The 16,073-nt window shown below is 31.2% G+C and overlaps 2 protein-coding genes across 6 annotated transcripts; both read left to right on the top strand.

Annotated features, from left to right (window-relative positions):
- The first annotated feature begins 2,402 nt into the window (after positions 1 to 2,402).
- Positions 2,403 to 3,804, top strand: LOC125370293. Its single transcript, XM_048375306.1, has 6 exons — positions 2,403 to 2,580; positions 2,676 to 2,843; positions 2,928 to 3,016; positions 3,133 to 3,146; positions 3,237 to 3,598; positions 3,713 to 3,804. Exons 1-6 carry the CDS (start codon positions 2,403 to 2,405, stop codon positions 3,802 to 3,804), a joined length of 903 nt encoding a protein of 300 aa, XP_048231263.1.
- Positions 3,805 to 7,581: 3,777 nt separating this feature from the next.
- LOC8262566 (auxin response factor 1) lies at positions 7,582 to 12,722 on the top strand. 5 transcript variants are annotated; one of them, XM_048376160.1, is made up of 17 exons: positions 7,582 to 7,707; positions 7,872 to 7,987; positions 8,072 to 8,133; positions 8,240 to 8,464; positions 8,775 to 8,890; positions 8,992 to 9,087; positions 9,261 to 9,317; positions 9,420 to 9,572; positions 9,663 to 9,747; positions 10,472 to 10,562; positions 10,664 to 10,825; positions 10,921 to 11,040; positions 11,120 to 11,189; positions 11,384 to 11,600; positions 11,678 to 12,018; positions 12,103 to 12,293; positions 12,380 to 12,722. In XM_048376160.1, the coding sequence occupies exons 4-17, from the start codon at positions 8,326 to 8,328 to the stop codon at positions 12,426 to 12,428; spliced, it is 1,887 nt and encodes a 628-aa protein (XP_048232117.1). In that variant the 5' UTR covers positions 7,582 to 7,707; positions 7,872 to 7,987; positions 8,072 to 8,133; positions 8,240 to 8,325; the 3' UTR covers positions 12,429 to 12,722. The 5 variants fall into 5 exon arrangements, 4 of the variants coding, with proteins under 4 accessions (XP_048232117.1, XP_025014676.1, XP_015580040.1 ...); XM_025158908.2 differs by lacking the exon at positions 8,240 to 8,464 and having other exon boundaries at positions 7,589 to 7,707; positions 7,872 to 7,907; XM_002527788.4 differs by lacking the exon at positions 7,582 to 7,707 and having other exon boundaries at positions 7,781 to 7,907.
- The last annotated feature ends 3,351 nt before the right edge of the window (positions 12,723 to 16,073 follow it).

Below are 16,073 nucleotides of genomic sequence, written 5' to 3'. Positions count from 1 at the left end.
ATTCTTTTAAGATTTTTTATTCTCATAATTGAATAATTATATTATCAATTAAATAACTAATTTTTAATTATAATATTTATATTCATTTACACCTTTCAAACCTCATTACATTCTATCTAAAATATATTTCAACGAAATTATTTCTATCTGGTTCACATTCAAGTACAAAAAATCAATTAATTAAAATATTAAATCTAGTTATAACATAATAATTTAATTTGATTTGATTTATATTATTAAAAAATTTAATTTATTTAATTTTATGAGATACTCCTATTTATTTAATTTCATATGCTTAGTAAATAAATTAAAGAATTCAAACTAGAAAAAATTATTAAATCATGTAGAAAGAGATAATAAACTTTTCTTAGTGAATGAATTTATCATCATCAAAATTAATAAATATTTATCTATCCAATAAGATTCAAACATAAAAAATATTTATATTTATATTTAGTTAGTTATATAGTCAATAATTTTTTTTGATATTTTACTAAACCTTTGTAGTATGGTATCATTCACTTTTAAGTTTAAAAATTTTATAATTTTTATTGACATTAAAATTAAATCACACATAAGGCGGACAATTATCTAATTTAAATCTAAATTAGATATCTAGTTTAATCAAAAATTGATGGTAAGTTAATTCTAATTAACAATTCAATTAAATTGGGCTTAACATAATTTTAACCAGTTAGTGGTGGATCAATTTTTTTATAATTGGAAATTTTAAGGAAAATTTTAAAAAAAAAATTATTAGAAATAGTTTATGAATTTAAACAATGACCAATTTTATCATTAGTTCGGCTTTTAAATCATTATACATAAAAAAAAAATTATAAATGGCCTGTTTAATTTAACCGTTTATAACAGTTAATAGATAGCCTACAATTAATAAATTATTCAATTAATTTAAATATATAAATTAGCCTACAATTAATAAATTATTCAATTAATTTAAATATATAAATTATATTTTAAAAAATTATTTAACTTAATTATATTTATGTAAAAACTATTCTTAAAGTAGATGTTCCACCAATCTGAAATTTCTTTGGCAACTACTGAATATATGAATACACTTCCCATTAAGAAAGGATTAAATATAAATCTTTAGCGAAGCTTTCCTTATCCTAACTAGCAGACTTGTAGTCTGGTGGGTCAATTTTATGTTCAAAGATTAAATATATTTAATATAAATAATTTTATATATTTATGTTTAAGAATTAAATACACGCAATTTAAATTTTTCAATAAATAACTTTTTGAATTTATGTTTAAAAGTTGAATACACCTAATTTAAACTTTTAAAAATCAAAATAATATTAGATTTTTAGGTTTTAATGAATTGTAAAAATTAAAAAGAACATTTATTTCATTAATTTACTAATACAATATATAATATCGTGTTATATAAAAGTGTGTGTAGCAGAATCTAAAATTCGAGAGATTATTAATGAAAGGCTTAATTGTATAAAAAAACCTGAACTTTAAAATTTTTAACAAAACTAGCTAATAGTAACCTTTTTTTCAAAAAGATCCAAGCTTAATTTTTCTTTTCGAAAAAACGCTCGTGCGACGGAGGGTTGACTGGAACTGGTGGTTTTACTCTGACGTGGATAAAAGAAATTTCAATCGGCATTTTATTGCTAACTTACTTGCGAGCATCAAAACTCATTGCTTAACTTATGAAAACACAAAAAAAAAAATAAAAAATAATTGTTGTCTTTTTCCAAACGAATCATAAACTAACCCTAACCCCAACATTAACAATTTACACTTCATAGACAAAAAGGAACACTAATTGAAGATAGTGTATGTGGTCGCTTTGTTGATTATGGTCGTTTGATAACAATGTGTGTTTGTCTACGCCCTTCGATTAAAGATTCTTGTTTAAATTTTTTAATGTTTGTGGCCCCCCTATTAATTCTGCATTTCGTGGCTTTATTTCCGTAAAGGATAACAATATCAACATGTATGTTTGGCTGAATCTTTAATTTTTAACTAGTGTTGGGTTGACATTGATGTTTGTAAGCTTAAAATAAGTGTATTTCTAGATTTTTAAAATTTATTAGTAATATGCTTTTTGAATGAATGTCTAAGGTTTCATAAGTTAGAAATAATATGCTTTGAATTGGATATTTTACCAATAGATGTCAAATTTTATATTAAACAAGTTGTTAACAAGATATTTAATAATATTAATTTTCCTAAATATACAGAATGGATTTGTATACAACTGAACTTCACCATTGGGGTGTTTAATGAGGACGAAAATAGCATTTCATATGTTGATTGGGAGAATTGAAATAGAAAACTATGATCCAAATAGGACAGGTTATTTTGATATTAAGAGTGATGCCAAATATTTAGGTTATGCAAAGATAATAAGAATGTCATACATGGATCCAGATAAGTGTGTGCATTATTTCTTTAGTAATAACCATGGTGTGATGGCTATGATGCAATGTATTGGGAATAGAAATATGTCTGTTTATGTGAAGGCTGAACTAGTTGTGGAGTATGCTTTTGAGAATGAGGATGCAGGGTATGCAAGAGTTAGAGGTTATAGTATTGGAGGTACTGTGAATAAGGCAGGTTCTCATGATACTGAGGTATAAAAAACTAAGAGGGTTTATGTTAACAATGAAGATCCAGAATATAACATGTTTAAGAAAGTGAAATTGATGATGGCTTTGAAGATGATGACTTCTCTTCTAAGGATGAGGAGCATTTGGAAGCAAAAAGGCATTTAAGGTGGGTAAAGTTGCATGATATAATTAAGAGTAGATATGATGAAGCAACAAGTGCACCACCTTGGAAGAATTCAGATACAGTCAAGAGTTAGACAAAGGCCCCAAAGAAAATAGCTACAAAGAGAAATATAATTGCTGATTTTGGACAAGTTGTAAATGATACAATGGAAGGAATAAATGCTCAGGAGAAGAAAAGTGGGTATAACACTGAGTATATTTCTTCAGATGATAATATTGTTCACTCATTTCAAGTGAAGAGGGTGGCTTAAGTCCACAAGAAAAAATGAGTCAAAGTTAAGGTACATGCACAAAACTATAATCATAAAGAGCTGATATTTGAGCTTAGTATGAGGTTTAAGAATGGTGATGAGTGTAGAGAGGAATTAAGAGGTGAGTAATTATTAATGGGCACAATATTTATTGGCACATGAGTGGAAGTGGAAATCTAGATGCCATATGTGTTCATGATTGACCTTGGAGGTTGTACGCTGCCAAGCTTCATGATGAGGAAACCTTTGTCATTAAGACCTTAAGAGGTTCTCTTAACTATGTTAGAGAACCTATTAATATGCAAGTAACATCTGAGTGGTTAAGCAATGAGTATTTGTTGGTGTTTAAAAGGAATCCTAATTACAATACTATAGAGATGAAGGATGATGTGAAGTTAAAGTTTGATGTTGATGTGACCCTAATAACCTGTTATAGAGCTAAGTGGAAAGTTCTTAACAAGCTTAGGGGGACTTTTCAGAAGCATTATGCTAAACTGAGGTCTTATGTTACTAAGTTACAAAGAATTGATAAAGATGTGAGATTTGAATTGAAGTCTAAACTAGACAATAAGGGTAATTGTGTATTTTAAAGATTATATATTAGTTTTAGTGTATTGAGGAGGGGGTTTCATGGTGGTTGTAGAAGCATGTTGGGTTTTGATGCATGCTTTCTAAACACAATTTTAGAAAGAGCAATGTTAGTTATTGTTGCTAAGGATGCTAATAACAAGATGTATTATATAGCATGGGCAGTAATAGAGAGGGAAAAGCAGACTTAGACCTAGCCTTTTGAGATCTTATTTCAAGAACTTGGATTGTATGATGACCTAGGATGGTGCTTCATAAGTGATCAATAAAAGATAGATTTTGTTTGAGATTTTTCTTTATGTTTTGCACTTATTGACCGTATTGTTTTTGGCAGTTGGTAGTATTAATTGTGTGTTATGTTCTGGCAGGGACTATTAAATGCCTTGTATAAAACTAGCTCTTATGGTAAAGCACAGAAACTGTGCTAGGCATATTTATGCCTACTGGAATAAGGTGTACTCTGACCTAAATTCAAAAAACTATTTTGAAATACACCAAAGAGCATATGTGATGCACAATATCATTTTTCACTGAATGAGTTGAAGGAAGAATCTGAAGCTACCTATGAGCCATTTTTAGCAAGAAATCCAATTGTCTTTTATAAGTCTATGATAAATTTCTTTACTAAATCAAATGTTATTGACAATAACATATGTGAAACACTCAATAGGTACATAGTCAAATATAGGACAAGGCCTATAATGGACATGTTTGAAGATATTAGGACTCATTTGATAGTAAGGATGCATGACACAGTGAATAATCTAACCAATTGCAAAGATTTAATTTGTCCTAGAATTAGGAAAAAGTTGGAAAAGATTAAAAAATTGGTAAAGTTTTGTGCCATTAAACTTGTTGTTGGAAGAAAATACTAAGTGTCTTTTTTTAAATAAGGGTATTATAGTAGACTTAGTTGCAAAGACATGTAACTGCAAAGTTTGGGAGTTAAATGACATCCCTTGCTGCTATCCAATTGCATATATCCAATACCTAAAAGAAGATCCTGTGAATTATGTGGATGGATTTTACTATAGAGAGACCAATTTGGCCTACTACTAGCACCATCTAGCCCCTTTAGATGGGCCAAAACAGTGGCTTATGGTAATTGAGGCCCTCATATGGCTACCAATCTTTGTTAAGTAACCTGTTAGGCCTAGAATAAATATAAAGAAATGGCATAAAAAGAAAAAAAAATAGGAATCCTAACAAGTTACTGAGGACTGGGACAAAGATGAAGTATTGAATATGTCTACAATATAGCCAAACAGGAGAACCTGTCCTATGAGACCAAGTGGAGAAGGTAATGGAGAAGGCACAACTCTTGTCCTTATTACAGAACCATCTCAATCGAAGTTATTTCATACCCTCAAACATTCAATTGCTTAGATAATTATATATATTAACTCTTTTATTTTTTATGCATTTAGAAAAAAAAAAAGACTGAGAAAAGAAAGAATGTCATAGCTTAACCCAAAGAGGCCAAAGGCAGCTGCTAGGACTGTCCAACCAAGGGTACGAAAGCCTGGAAGACAAGTAGATATAGAGATAGCAAATGAATTTAGAGAGAGCCACAAGGTATCCACATTTGCCTTTCATGACATGTCTAATATGATTCAATTATTTTATTGAGCTTGTTTAAACTCTATACTTACAACAATCAATGTAGGGTTATGGTGTAAGAATATTCTCAGAATTTGGAAATATATATGCAAGCGTGGGTTTTTTAGCTTTTTCAATTATGTGGTTGTGAGTATTAAAATTATATTATAATTCTATAGTACCGAGGGACATTCAATTTTGTAGTAGATGCCTAGTGAAAATAGAGTATCTTATGTCTCTGGGAGAAAGAGCAACAAAAGCAGCAGCTAGAACAAATCCAGTTATAGCAACAAGTCAATAACATACAACTCAGCTATCAACTTCTCAAGCACCAATTGTAGGAGTTATTAGACAATTATAACAACCTGATGCACCAACTACTTCAACACAACGAATTGCCAAACAATTATTTACTTTTAATAAGAATAATATTTTTGATGATATTTTTGATAGCCAAAGGTCAATTGTGACCAAAGATGCACTATGAACTTTATTGAAAAATATTTGAATTTGAGGAACTTGCCACTGTTTTTGGGTATTTTGGTAGCTATAATCTTTTGCATGTCTTGCTATCCTTATAATTGTTAGTAAAATTAGTAATTTATGTGCCAATTATAAACTAAGGCATATATCTTATTTAATCATAACAATTTTTTTTTTTGTAAGGCATGTATAGCCTTCTTAAGTGTACAAGATACTGTTACTTGTGATGTTATCCAACTATTATTAGTCTATGAAACATGTTGCAATAAAAAACATTTGAATTTATATCATATGAAAATACTACAATAATGTTCAAGAACAATCTAAGGCTGGTATAACACACCATGCCTATTTGCTAACAGCCAGGCCAAAATATAATTGATTATGACAATTACTAAACCTAATAATAAATTTTTTTCCGATAAAATTATCTTTCTCATTTTAGCAACTGATAAGGACAATTTCATGTTAGTAGTCACCAATTTACTAGATTTAATCTCAAGCAATGCCTTGGCTTGAATAACAATATCAATTTCATGTAGTAGGCCACGATTCTCATGCCGAAAAAACTTTACCTTCTGCAACGACTCAATCTTTACATCTTTCAATTTCAAAGATTCCTCTAGTAAAATCTTCTTCGCAATAATCTCAGTTAACCTTTCTTTTATCCTTCTAATGTGTTGTTCTTGAATCCATTCAAAATATTTACAATCTCCTGCCTGTTATATACGGAGAATTCATATATATAATCTTTTCCAATTTCAAAAATGCAGAGAACTGTAACTTTAAAAGATAACATTACCTGCTGTCGAAATCGACAGCAAAAGAACTTGCACCCTAGGTTCTCTAAAGTTCACGAGGTGCATAACTCGGTGTCACCATCTCTACAAATTACTCTAGGGAGCAATGCAACTGAGTCGAAGCTAATATTGTTACTTTCGCAAGACATTCTTCTAATGGATTCTATCACCTGCAGATTAAGTAGCTATTTGGAGCAACAATGGAAGAAAGAAGATTACTAACCCTAGAAATTAAAAGAAGGAAGGAAGAAGACGTCAAATTTTCAAGACAACAATTATTTTTTCTTATTTGTGTTTTCATAAGTTAAATGGTGAATTTTGATGCTGGCAAGTGAGTCAGCAATAAAATATTGACTGAAATTTTTTTTTTAAATCCGCGTAAGAGTTAAACTACTACTTCTAGTCAACCTAACAAGCGTCTTTTTGAAAAAAAAATATTAAGCTTGGATATTTTTAAAGAAATATATGATACCATTAATTAGATCTGTTAAAAACTTTAAAGTTGATGTTTTTTAGATATTTAGACTTTAATGAAATAAATATTATCTTTAATTTTTCTAATATAATTAAAATCAAAAAAAATTTTATAATACACAACTTCACCCGTAATCATCCCCCACCATCAACATTCAACTTAAACAAACCCACCAATGGCTTAGTCCAAGTATCGACCAAATGGTCCCTACTGATACAACAAATTGTGATGAATATGAATAAGAATAAATGGTCCAAATAAAACCAATACTCTCATCGAGTGAGGAATAAAATAATACGAAAAGGTGACATGGCAAGGTCAAGAAAATAAAGTCAGGGTGTCGTGGTAGTAATTTTCATGAAATCCATTTAATTTAAATAGGTTTTAAATTCCAATAAACATTATTCTAAAAAATGATAGATTGTTATTTTTATATTATAATAAATTTATATTATTTTTAAATTTAAATAAATCAAAAAACTTAAACTATCAATTCATTATTTTTATGTTTGAGTTTGGATAAAATTAAAGAAAAAATGACTTCTTTTTTTTTAAGTGAACGGTCGAAACTGAAACAGGTATCCTTAAGAAAGGTTTTACTCAGGAAAACTCTGATAATTCTGTGTAAACTTCTTGTATTGCTGTTAATTATAGCCGCACTCCTAACTTTGCATATGCTCTTTCTCTCTCTCAAGAGTCAAGCCACCATTGTTACTTTACTGTCCAAAACATGAAGGGTAATATTTTCTTTTTTACACACGTTTGAATAAAATAAAATAAAATTAAAGGACATAAAACTTTTGCATAAGAGAAATGAAAGGAGAATCATGGTGTTCCTTTTTTCAGTTTTTTGATTCATGTTCATGTACTGACACTAGTAATTTTGTTGTTGCTGCTCTAGTCTAATATAATTCACTTTTAAGGACTCATCAGAAAGGTACTCAACTTTTAACCAGATCTGAGTTTTTTTTTGGTAAGAATCCTAAAAGAATATGTTTGGCTAGAGGGAAAATAGAGGTAAGTGAAAGATCTGACAGGTTCATGTTATTTCCATTGACAAAATGATATAAAGTTTGAAGGCAGGGCGTTTCATTCTTTCAGGAATTTGTGTGATTCTGTCATGGCATCTGCTGCTACAAATAATTTCATTGAAGGACACTCAGGTGTGACTATATCCTAATCATTTAAAATGAGTTTCATATGTTAATCCTTATATGATCATGCTAAAATAGCTCTTTTCTTGTTCTTATGCTGTTATTTTATTATAAGAATGTGGTACTCAATGGAACTCGAACCACACAAGACTTTTACGAGTGTCTGAATCATTTTCAAGTAGGCTCCGGTTAAGTTGAAACATGAGCTCGGTATCGAACCCAGAAATGTGTTTTAAAATAGAGAGGAATACCATATGGTACCGGCAGGAAATTCATCAAGCTGAATTGTGGTGCTTAGGAGGAATAGGTTGCCCCAGCTGGAGACAAGTGCAATTTCAAAGTACTTTTCCCATCCAATTAGAGCTTCCTTCAATCTAGTTATTGAGCATAATGATAGGAATAAGGCTCTACCAGTTTCTTTTGCATGAATCATTAATGGTTGTTGAAAATTTAAGTTACAGAGATAAGTTTTTAGCTTTAGACGATGATGGTATGTCTTCCATAGCTTGCTGCCTTAAGATTTTCTTACCTCGGAACATTTTAAGATGAGATTCTGGTATTGCCTCTGGATACATGTGCTAGGTACTAAGTTTCTGTTCTGTGTCTCTGCTTTAAAGCAACTTCTTTTTTTCTTCCTTCGGTATTGACAGATTGCTGTAATAACGCTCTATACAAGGAACTGTGGGACGCATGTGCTGGACCTCTTGTTACCCTTCCTCGAGAAGGGGAACGAGTTTATTATTTTCCACAAGGTCATATAGAGCAGGTATTTCGAGCTTAGAATTATAGGGCTAATGCTAAATCTCTACATAGTTATCTTCTTCCGTCATCTTATTACATGTACTACCTTTTCTGTCTTTTTTCTAGCTTGGAGCTCCAATTCAGCAGCAGTCAGAGCATCAAATGGCGTCACTTAATCTTCCGTCCAAGATTCTATGTAAAGTAATAAACGTTCAGTGTAAGGTAGGTCTTGTCATGATTCTATATTTCTTGTCCTTTTTGCTTCTGTTTGGAGTTAGATGGAATTACAGGTCCGCTTTCGTGCACCCTTTTCTTCTTGTTTAATTTCCTTTTTAATGAATGTACAATTGCCTTCTATGATGTTAATTAGATATTATACTCACCATGGTTTCTAGGCTGAACCCATAACAGATCAAGTTTATGCACAAATAATGCTGCTTCCTGAACCAGAAGTAAGCTGCCTTGATCTTTCATGTCAATTTTCATTTTTCTTTTCTTGTTTTAGCTCTTTCCATCTCCAGGTCTGACTTACTATTATTATTATTTTGAATTAGCAAATAGATGTTATTAGTCCTGACCCTCCACTGCCAGAACCTGAAAGATGTGTTGTCCATTCATTTCGTAGAATACTTACTGTTTCAGACATAAGCAGCCATGATCACTTCTTTGTTGATCAAAAGCATGCAGAGCATTGTCTACCACCATTGGTTAAATTCTAAACTGTAGTTATGGTTCCACTTTGTACCATTTATTGCATAGTTACTTTTCAACTGCGTAATTTTCTATTTTTGTTACAGGACATGTCCCAACAGCTACCTTGGCAAGAATTGGTTGCAACTGATCTGAATGGCAATAAGTGGCATTTCCAACACATTTTTCAGGGTAAAACTATTTTGCAATGTGATTGCTATATTGAAATGTTGTTAAATGTTCCGACTAAAGTTTGCTTTTAGTGGCTTTCTGTTATGCTACATATGATTGTACATACAATTGCCTTATTACTGCGGTTCTAGTAATATGATGATTAAGTTTATTTCATTTTATCACTCTGTTTTGTAGTGCTTATACCCACTAATTTCTACTATTCACAATCGGAAAGTACTCATCTTTTCAGATGCCATCTCCTTCTCATTTTTGGTTGACAAAAGGGAAGGACAGGGACTCTTAGGCTTTTGCCTAAGTTGAAACAGGCACAACAACTAGGCTTAGCCTATGAGTGCCCTGTCTCCCCTTTTCTACCATCTGCCTCCTGACAAGATTAGTGGTTTCTGATCTGGACCTGGACTTTCTTAGTTCGGTTCGTACTTAATAAGGCATATGCGGTTTACATAGGACTACTTTCTTGTGTTTTAGGTGATCAAATGTTGAATATTAGGCTTTAATTCCCATGCTACATATGAAGCCTACCTGATCTAATGAAAACCTAACCTTTTAATGGGATAGTTTGAGGACTAAGCTTTTCATGGTTCTTGCGCATTTTGGTCTTCATATGTGGTTTTAGACAAGTTTTGTGTTCATTATCATGTGGTTCCAAGTACAAAACATGCAAAAATAATTATGTGTTAATTGTTAGCACACAGAGATCAAAAGCTTATATAAACTGCAGGCAAATCAAACAAACACTTGCTCACGACTGGGTGGAGTGCATTTGTCAGCTCAAAAAAGCTAGTGTCAGGGGATATGTTCATCTTTCTAAGGCAAGTATACAGTTGATCTTTTCTTTTTATTCTTAGGCTTGTGAACTGTCCTCTAGCATAACATCAAAGGTGAAGTAATTGAATGGTCCACTTTCCTCCAGAGGAGAAAATGGAGAACTTCGTGTTGGAGTAAGGAGGCTTATGGGAAGAAAAACAAATATATTGTCTTCTGCTACTTCTAATCAGATCAGGCATTCTCTTCTTGCTGTTGCTTCTTATGCCATTTCAACTGGAAGTCTTTTCTGTGTCTTCTATGAACCAAGGTTTTGTGTTTTTTAGTTGAATCTGTTATTGTACGATAATGCAGTACATTCCTTTTCCTAAGATTTTTAAATAACATCAGTATGTGATTTTTCAGAACTAGTCGGTCTGAGTTCATTGTAAGCGTCAATAAGTACATTGAAGCTCGGAACCACAAATTTTGTATTGGGATGAGATTTCTGATGAGATTTGAGGGTGAAGAAGTTCCTATAGAAAGGTACTGATCTCATGATGGATTAATAGCTTGAATCAATTTTTTGTTTCTTGTTTAACAGTCATACTTTATCAAACCACAGAATCAATGGCACAATTGTTAGTATGGAAACATCACCAAGATGGCCTGATTCTGAGTGGAGATGCTTTAAGGTTGACTACTTTCTTCATTGTCTTCATTTGAATTCTTCTGTAGTTGTTAATTGTTTCTGGACGACCTCCTGATGTTAAGTTGTTTCCAAGGTTTTGATATTTTGCATACAGATTGTAAATCTGATTTGTTTAAAAGTACTTGTACGTACTGAAATCTTCTTTTTCTTTTGTCCTAATATTAAGTCCATTGGCAGGTTCGATGGGACGAACCGTCTTTAATTGTGCATCCAGAAAGAGTGTCGCCATGGGAAATGGAAAATATTTCTTCAAGCTCCCAGCCTGTGCCAAGGACCAAGCGCTCACGATCTTCATCACCAGGGGCAATGGAAATTTCTCCTTCAAGCACCCAACCTGGACCAAGGATTAAGCAGCTGCGATCCACCGTTTTTCTTTCACAAACTCCAGATTTTGGTACTGCCAATAACTTTCTCCTCAGTCCATTTGTGCTGATATCTAATGATTAACATCCTGTTATCTTTGTGAATCAGGTATGTGGATATTCCCAGCTGAAGTGCCTGGTTTCTCAAATTGTGATCTCTATCTATCTTCTAGTTCCTCTACCAATTCAAAAACCTACTCTTCTGATTTTAGAGGCGATAGTTCACAAGCTAGCACTTCACCGAACCGTGTGGTATATGTTACGGAGTCTGCTCCTTCTGTCAACAAAGACTTTGGAATGGAGGAAGATGGTTGTCCAGTCCTCAGTTTGGAAAACGAGTCTGATCAACATTCTGAGACTGCAAACATTAATCAGTCTGAAAAGCTTTCAGTAATAAGTTGTGATACTGAGAAGTTATGCTCAAAGAAGCAAATCACAAGTTGTGCAGAGGTACTTCTTTTTCAGCCCTTATGCTTTCTTGATTTTATAATTTTAAAGCAATTGTGCTTTGAATATTATATATATGTTTTCCAGGTTCGCATGCAAGGTATTGCTCTTGGGAGATCTATTGATCTGACAAAGTTCAAATGCCATGAGGACCTGATAAAGGAGCTCGAGAACATGTTTGAGATTGAAGGTGAGCTCAGTGGATCCACAAAGAAATGGCTAATTGTCTACACTGATGCAGACAGTGAAATGAAGTTGGTTGGGGATTACCAATGGGAGTAAGTTCAGTTGACCCGATTCTTGTTTCATTTTCATGGTATTCTTAATTAAGTTTCTGCTAATGTATTTTGCTATTTGATTGCAGAGTGGTCTGCAACATGGTGAAGAAGATTCTGATCTATAGACTTGGCTAGGAATCTAAACCACTCCTCTACTTTGACAGCGATGCATAATCAGAATAAAAGAAAATCATTAGAAAGAGAAAGAAAAGCCAAAACGGAAGAATTTTTCTCAACAATGAAGGACAGTAACAAAAATTGTTTGGACAAGAAATGTAAAAACTGATTGAAAATGTTTAGGGTGTTTTCTGATGCATAATTTTAGTAAATAGTATCCTTGACATTTCTCTAGAATGCCATGTAATCTGAACAAGTTTTCACAAATAATAAAGGTCTACCTAACAAAAGAGGTCGGTTGATGGTGGTAAAGAGATTTATGTGGTGTTGAGCTTTAACATAATTGAAAGACAGGTAGAGATAACATACTATACACACACACACACACACACATTTATATGCAGCAGAAAGTTGCAGATCGGTGATTAATTAATGCAGAAGCTACAATGCTTAGTCTTTTGTATTATAATTTGATTTGGGTCTCCTGATACTTCGAAATCCTGATTCATAACTAAACCTGTGCAGGAAGCCGGTTGCTTGTATTTGAGCTTGATTCGGATAATGTATAACCACTCCTGACATAAATGATCTGCTCTTTTTATCAAACTTGACCAACTTGCATAAAACACACACTATTATCACTCTCTGTGTGTGTATCTCGAGAGGTTGAGCTTGGAGTACTCCTTGCCGCAAGCCTGGCTTTTACAGCATCAGGGTAGATCCCCAAGCCCTAGACATGACTAGTAATCTTTCTTTTTCGTGAGTTGCTGACTTGTTTGTGAGTGGGAAGGACATGGAATGGTCCTATTTAGTAACTCTTTTAAAAAACCTTTAATTCTGAGTCAAATTTATGCTGCTAAAGTGGTTCTGCAGTGGTGGCGGAGTGCATAAAGCTTTTATTATGCAGAAAAAAAGCCTTGCATATGTCAACTAGTTTGGATTTCTTTAGATTCCTCTTCCTCTAAGAAACAGAAAAGATTGGTTGCTTTAGGCATAAAAAAATCTCAGATTCCTGAACAAGGTGATATATTATGAAAATGCCGAAAGCACAGTGAGGCATGCGCAGAATTCACTTAACAATGAGTCATCCCACATTGACACATAAATGTACAAAAGTAGACATACTTTTCTAGCAGGACAGAAGGAGATTTCAATTGTTTCTTAACTTTGACCAAATGCTTTTGATCCTTATCTATATTTAATATCTGTTGTAATCTTCTGTGGGTTTGAGTTTAATGCAATTTTCTTCTGCTCTTACAATTTACATGATAGTGTAAGCAACAACAGGCCACCATATGCAAGTTATTTGAGAGCTCAATATAATGTGAATTCTGGATGGTATGTGGCATATCGGACTAAGTGCCCCACCACCTTGGATGACAAACTTAAGTAGGCCATAAATTGCCAAAAGCTTAGGAGGACAAGAAGAATATAGATTTAGTTATTTACCAGCTTTTTGTTGCAGATGTCACATGTAAATTGTTCAGAATTATCTCAGGAGAGAAAGTTTGCTTTTACACCATCATTGCTTTGAATTATGAAAAATGTTTGCTTATTATACTATATTACATCTGACCGATGGATGAGTGATAAAAATAAATAAATATAATTATTAGAATTACAAATCATTTAATTTTTAATTTTAAAGCAATCTATATCTAAATAATATAAAATATTAATAAAGTATATAAATAATGTCCGTAGCCGGATGACTAGTTCTAATACTTTTTTATTTTGATAATGAATTGGACCCAAGTTGTTTTCCATTTTGAAATGAAAATTTCCAAATGTTCTTCTACTTATATGTAGCTTTGGGGCTTCATTAAATGGAGGGGTAGAGCAAGAAATGCTCTTATTCAATCTTAAATACAAAATTCAGCATTTGGTAGGTAACATAATCATTATTTTCCCCTTATCCCAAACTTTTCACTTTTTATTGTTTGATGAGTCTTAATGTTGCCTCTTTGTTGTATGACTGAGAAACTGCCTATTTTTCTGAAAACTTTTATGACATTGATTTGAATGCTGAACCTAAAACTGGTGAAGTTTATGCACCAACATTACTGCCTCCTGTACTACATGTACTTAAGATGTTCATCTCTCTAGCCACAAATTTAGGTTCCAATAATGTTTTCCTTCCATTCCTTTTCCTCTCTATCTACTTTATATTCTTTAGCCTTTATGAATTAGGAATCAAAGTCTATCAGCCATCATGATCCTTCACTCCCAAATATAAGCAACCATGGTATGGCAGTTTAATTGCCTGCCCCCATTAGTTAGCATCAAAAATGTTTTGTTTCCTATAGTCCTGTCTATTGCATGATCAATTGTTTATTTGTTAATTGCATGCCTGCCTATAATTGTTAGTTTGTTCTAGAAGGACTTAACACTCTATTGTCCTTCCTTCTAAATGTTTACACCCGACTATTTTATGTGTGAGTGACTTTAAAGACACACTCTTTCACATCGGTCTAATATATTTAGAGTAAATTTTATGAGTGTTTCCTAAACGGACTGGACTAGCTTTATTGAAAACTAACAATATGCTTATATGCTAATGCATAATTATTAATAAATTTATGATATACAATTTTAATTTGAAATATCTTATTTTAATAAAAACTATTACATTATAAAAAATGATCTTATTTAATTATTATTTTATTTTAATAGCACTTAATATTATCATTTTACTTATATAACTTTAAAATTTAGTAATTATAAAATATAATTAAAAATTTCATAATAGATATATGATAAAATAGTGTTATTATGTAATTATTAATTTTTTATTACATTTAGTTACTATTTTATTTTAATAAATAGTTATTAATATCATTTTATTTACTTGTGCTAATGCATAATTTTTGATAATTTTATAATTTAAATTTTTTAGTTTAAAGTATCTTATTTTAATTATGAATATGTTATATTATAAGAAAATAATTATTATATGACTACTATTTGACTTTAATAAATATTTAATGATACTATTTTACTTTAATAACTTTAAAATTTAGTGGTCATAAAAGAATAATAAATAAAAATATAGTAAATTAGTGGCATTGTATAATCACTAATTTTTTAATTATATTTAGCTATTATTTTATTTTAATAAGTATTTAACTATACCATTTTATTTGATTAGTATTTAGTATTAGAATGCATTTAATATTATCATTTTATTTTATTAGTATTTAATTTTATAATAAAATAGATATGACTACATTAAAGCAACATATTTATTTTTTTATTAAAAATCTATATAATGTGATTTTATAAAATGTTGCCAAGTGGGGTCTTACGGAAAAATTCAGCTTACTTTATATATATATATATATATATATATATATATATGAAGCCCTTCAATACCAATCAGAGTGTCAAATTTACTAAAGTGTTTAATTTTATTAAAATGACGATAAAATTATATATTAAAAGTAAAAATAAAAAAAATCACATATCTTAAAGCATAATTACAAGAATCAAAATCTTTTTAAAAACAAATCTGAAGATAAATGTCATATATATATAATCTAATGTTGGCATATGCCTGCAATTCATACTCAATTAAAATTTACTTTTCTTGCCTCTTGAGATGCAAATACATTTATTAAATTATTGTATTCAAGTTTTGGTATCAAACATTTCTTAATAGAAATG

The sequence above is a fragment of the Ricinus communis genome, chromosome 6 (assembly GCF_019578655.1).
Source record: "Ricinus communis isolate WT05 ecotype wild-type chromosome 6, ASM1957865v1, whole genome shotgun sequence".
NCBI lineage: Eukaryota > Viridiplantae > Streptophyta > Magnoliopsida > Malpighiales > Euphorbiaceae > Ricinus > Ricinus communis.
Note: the sequence above shows the minus strand (reverse complement) of the source record. Positions and strands in the feature narration are given on the sequence as shown.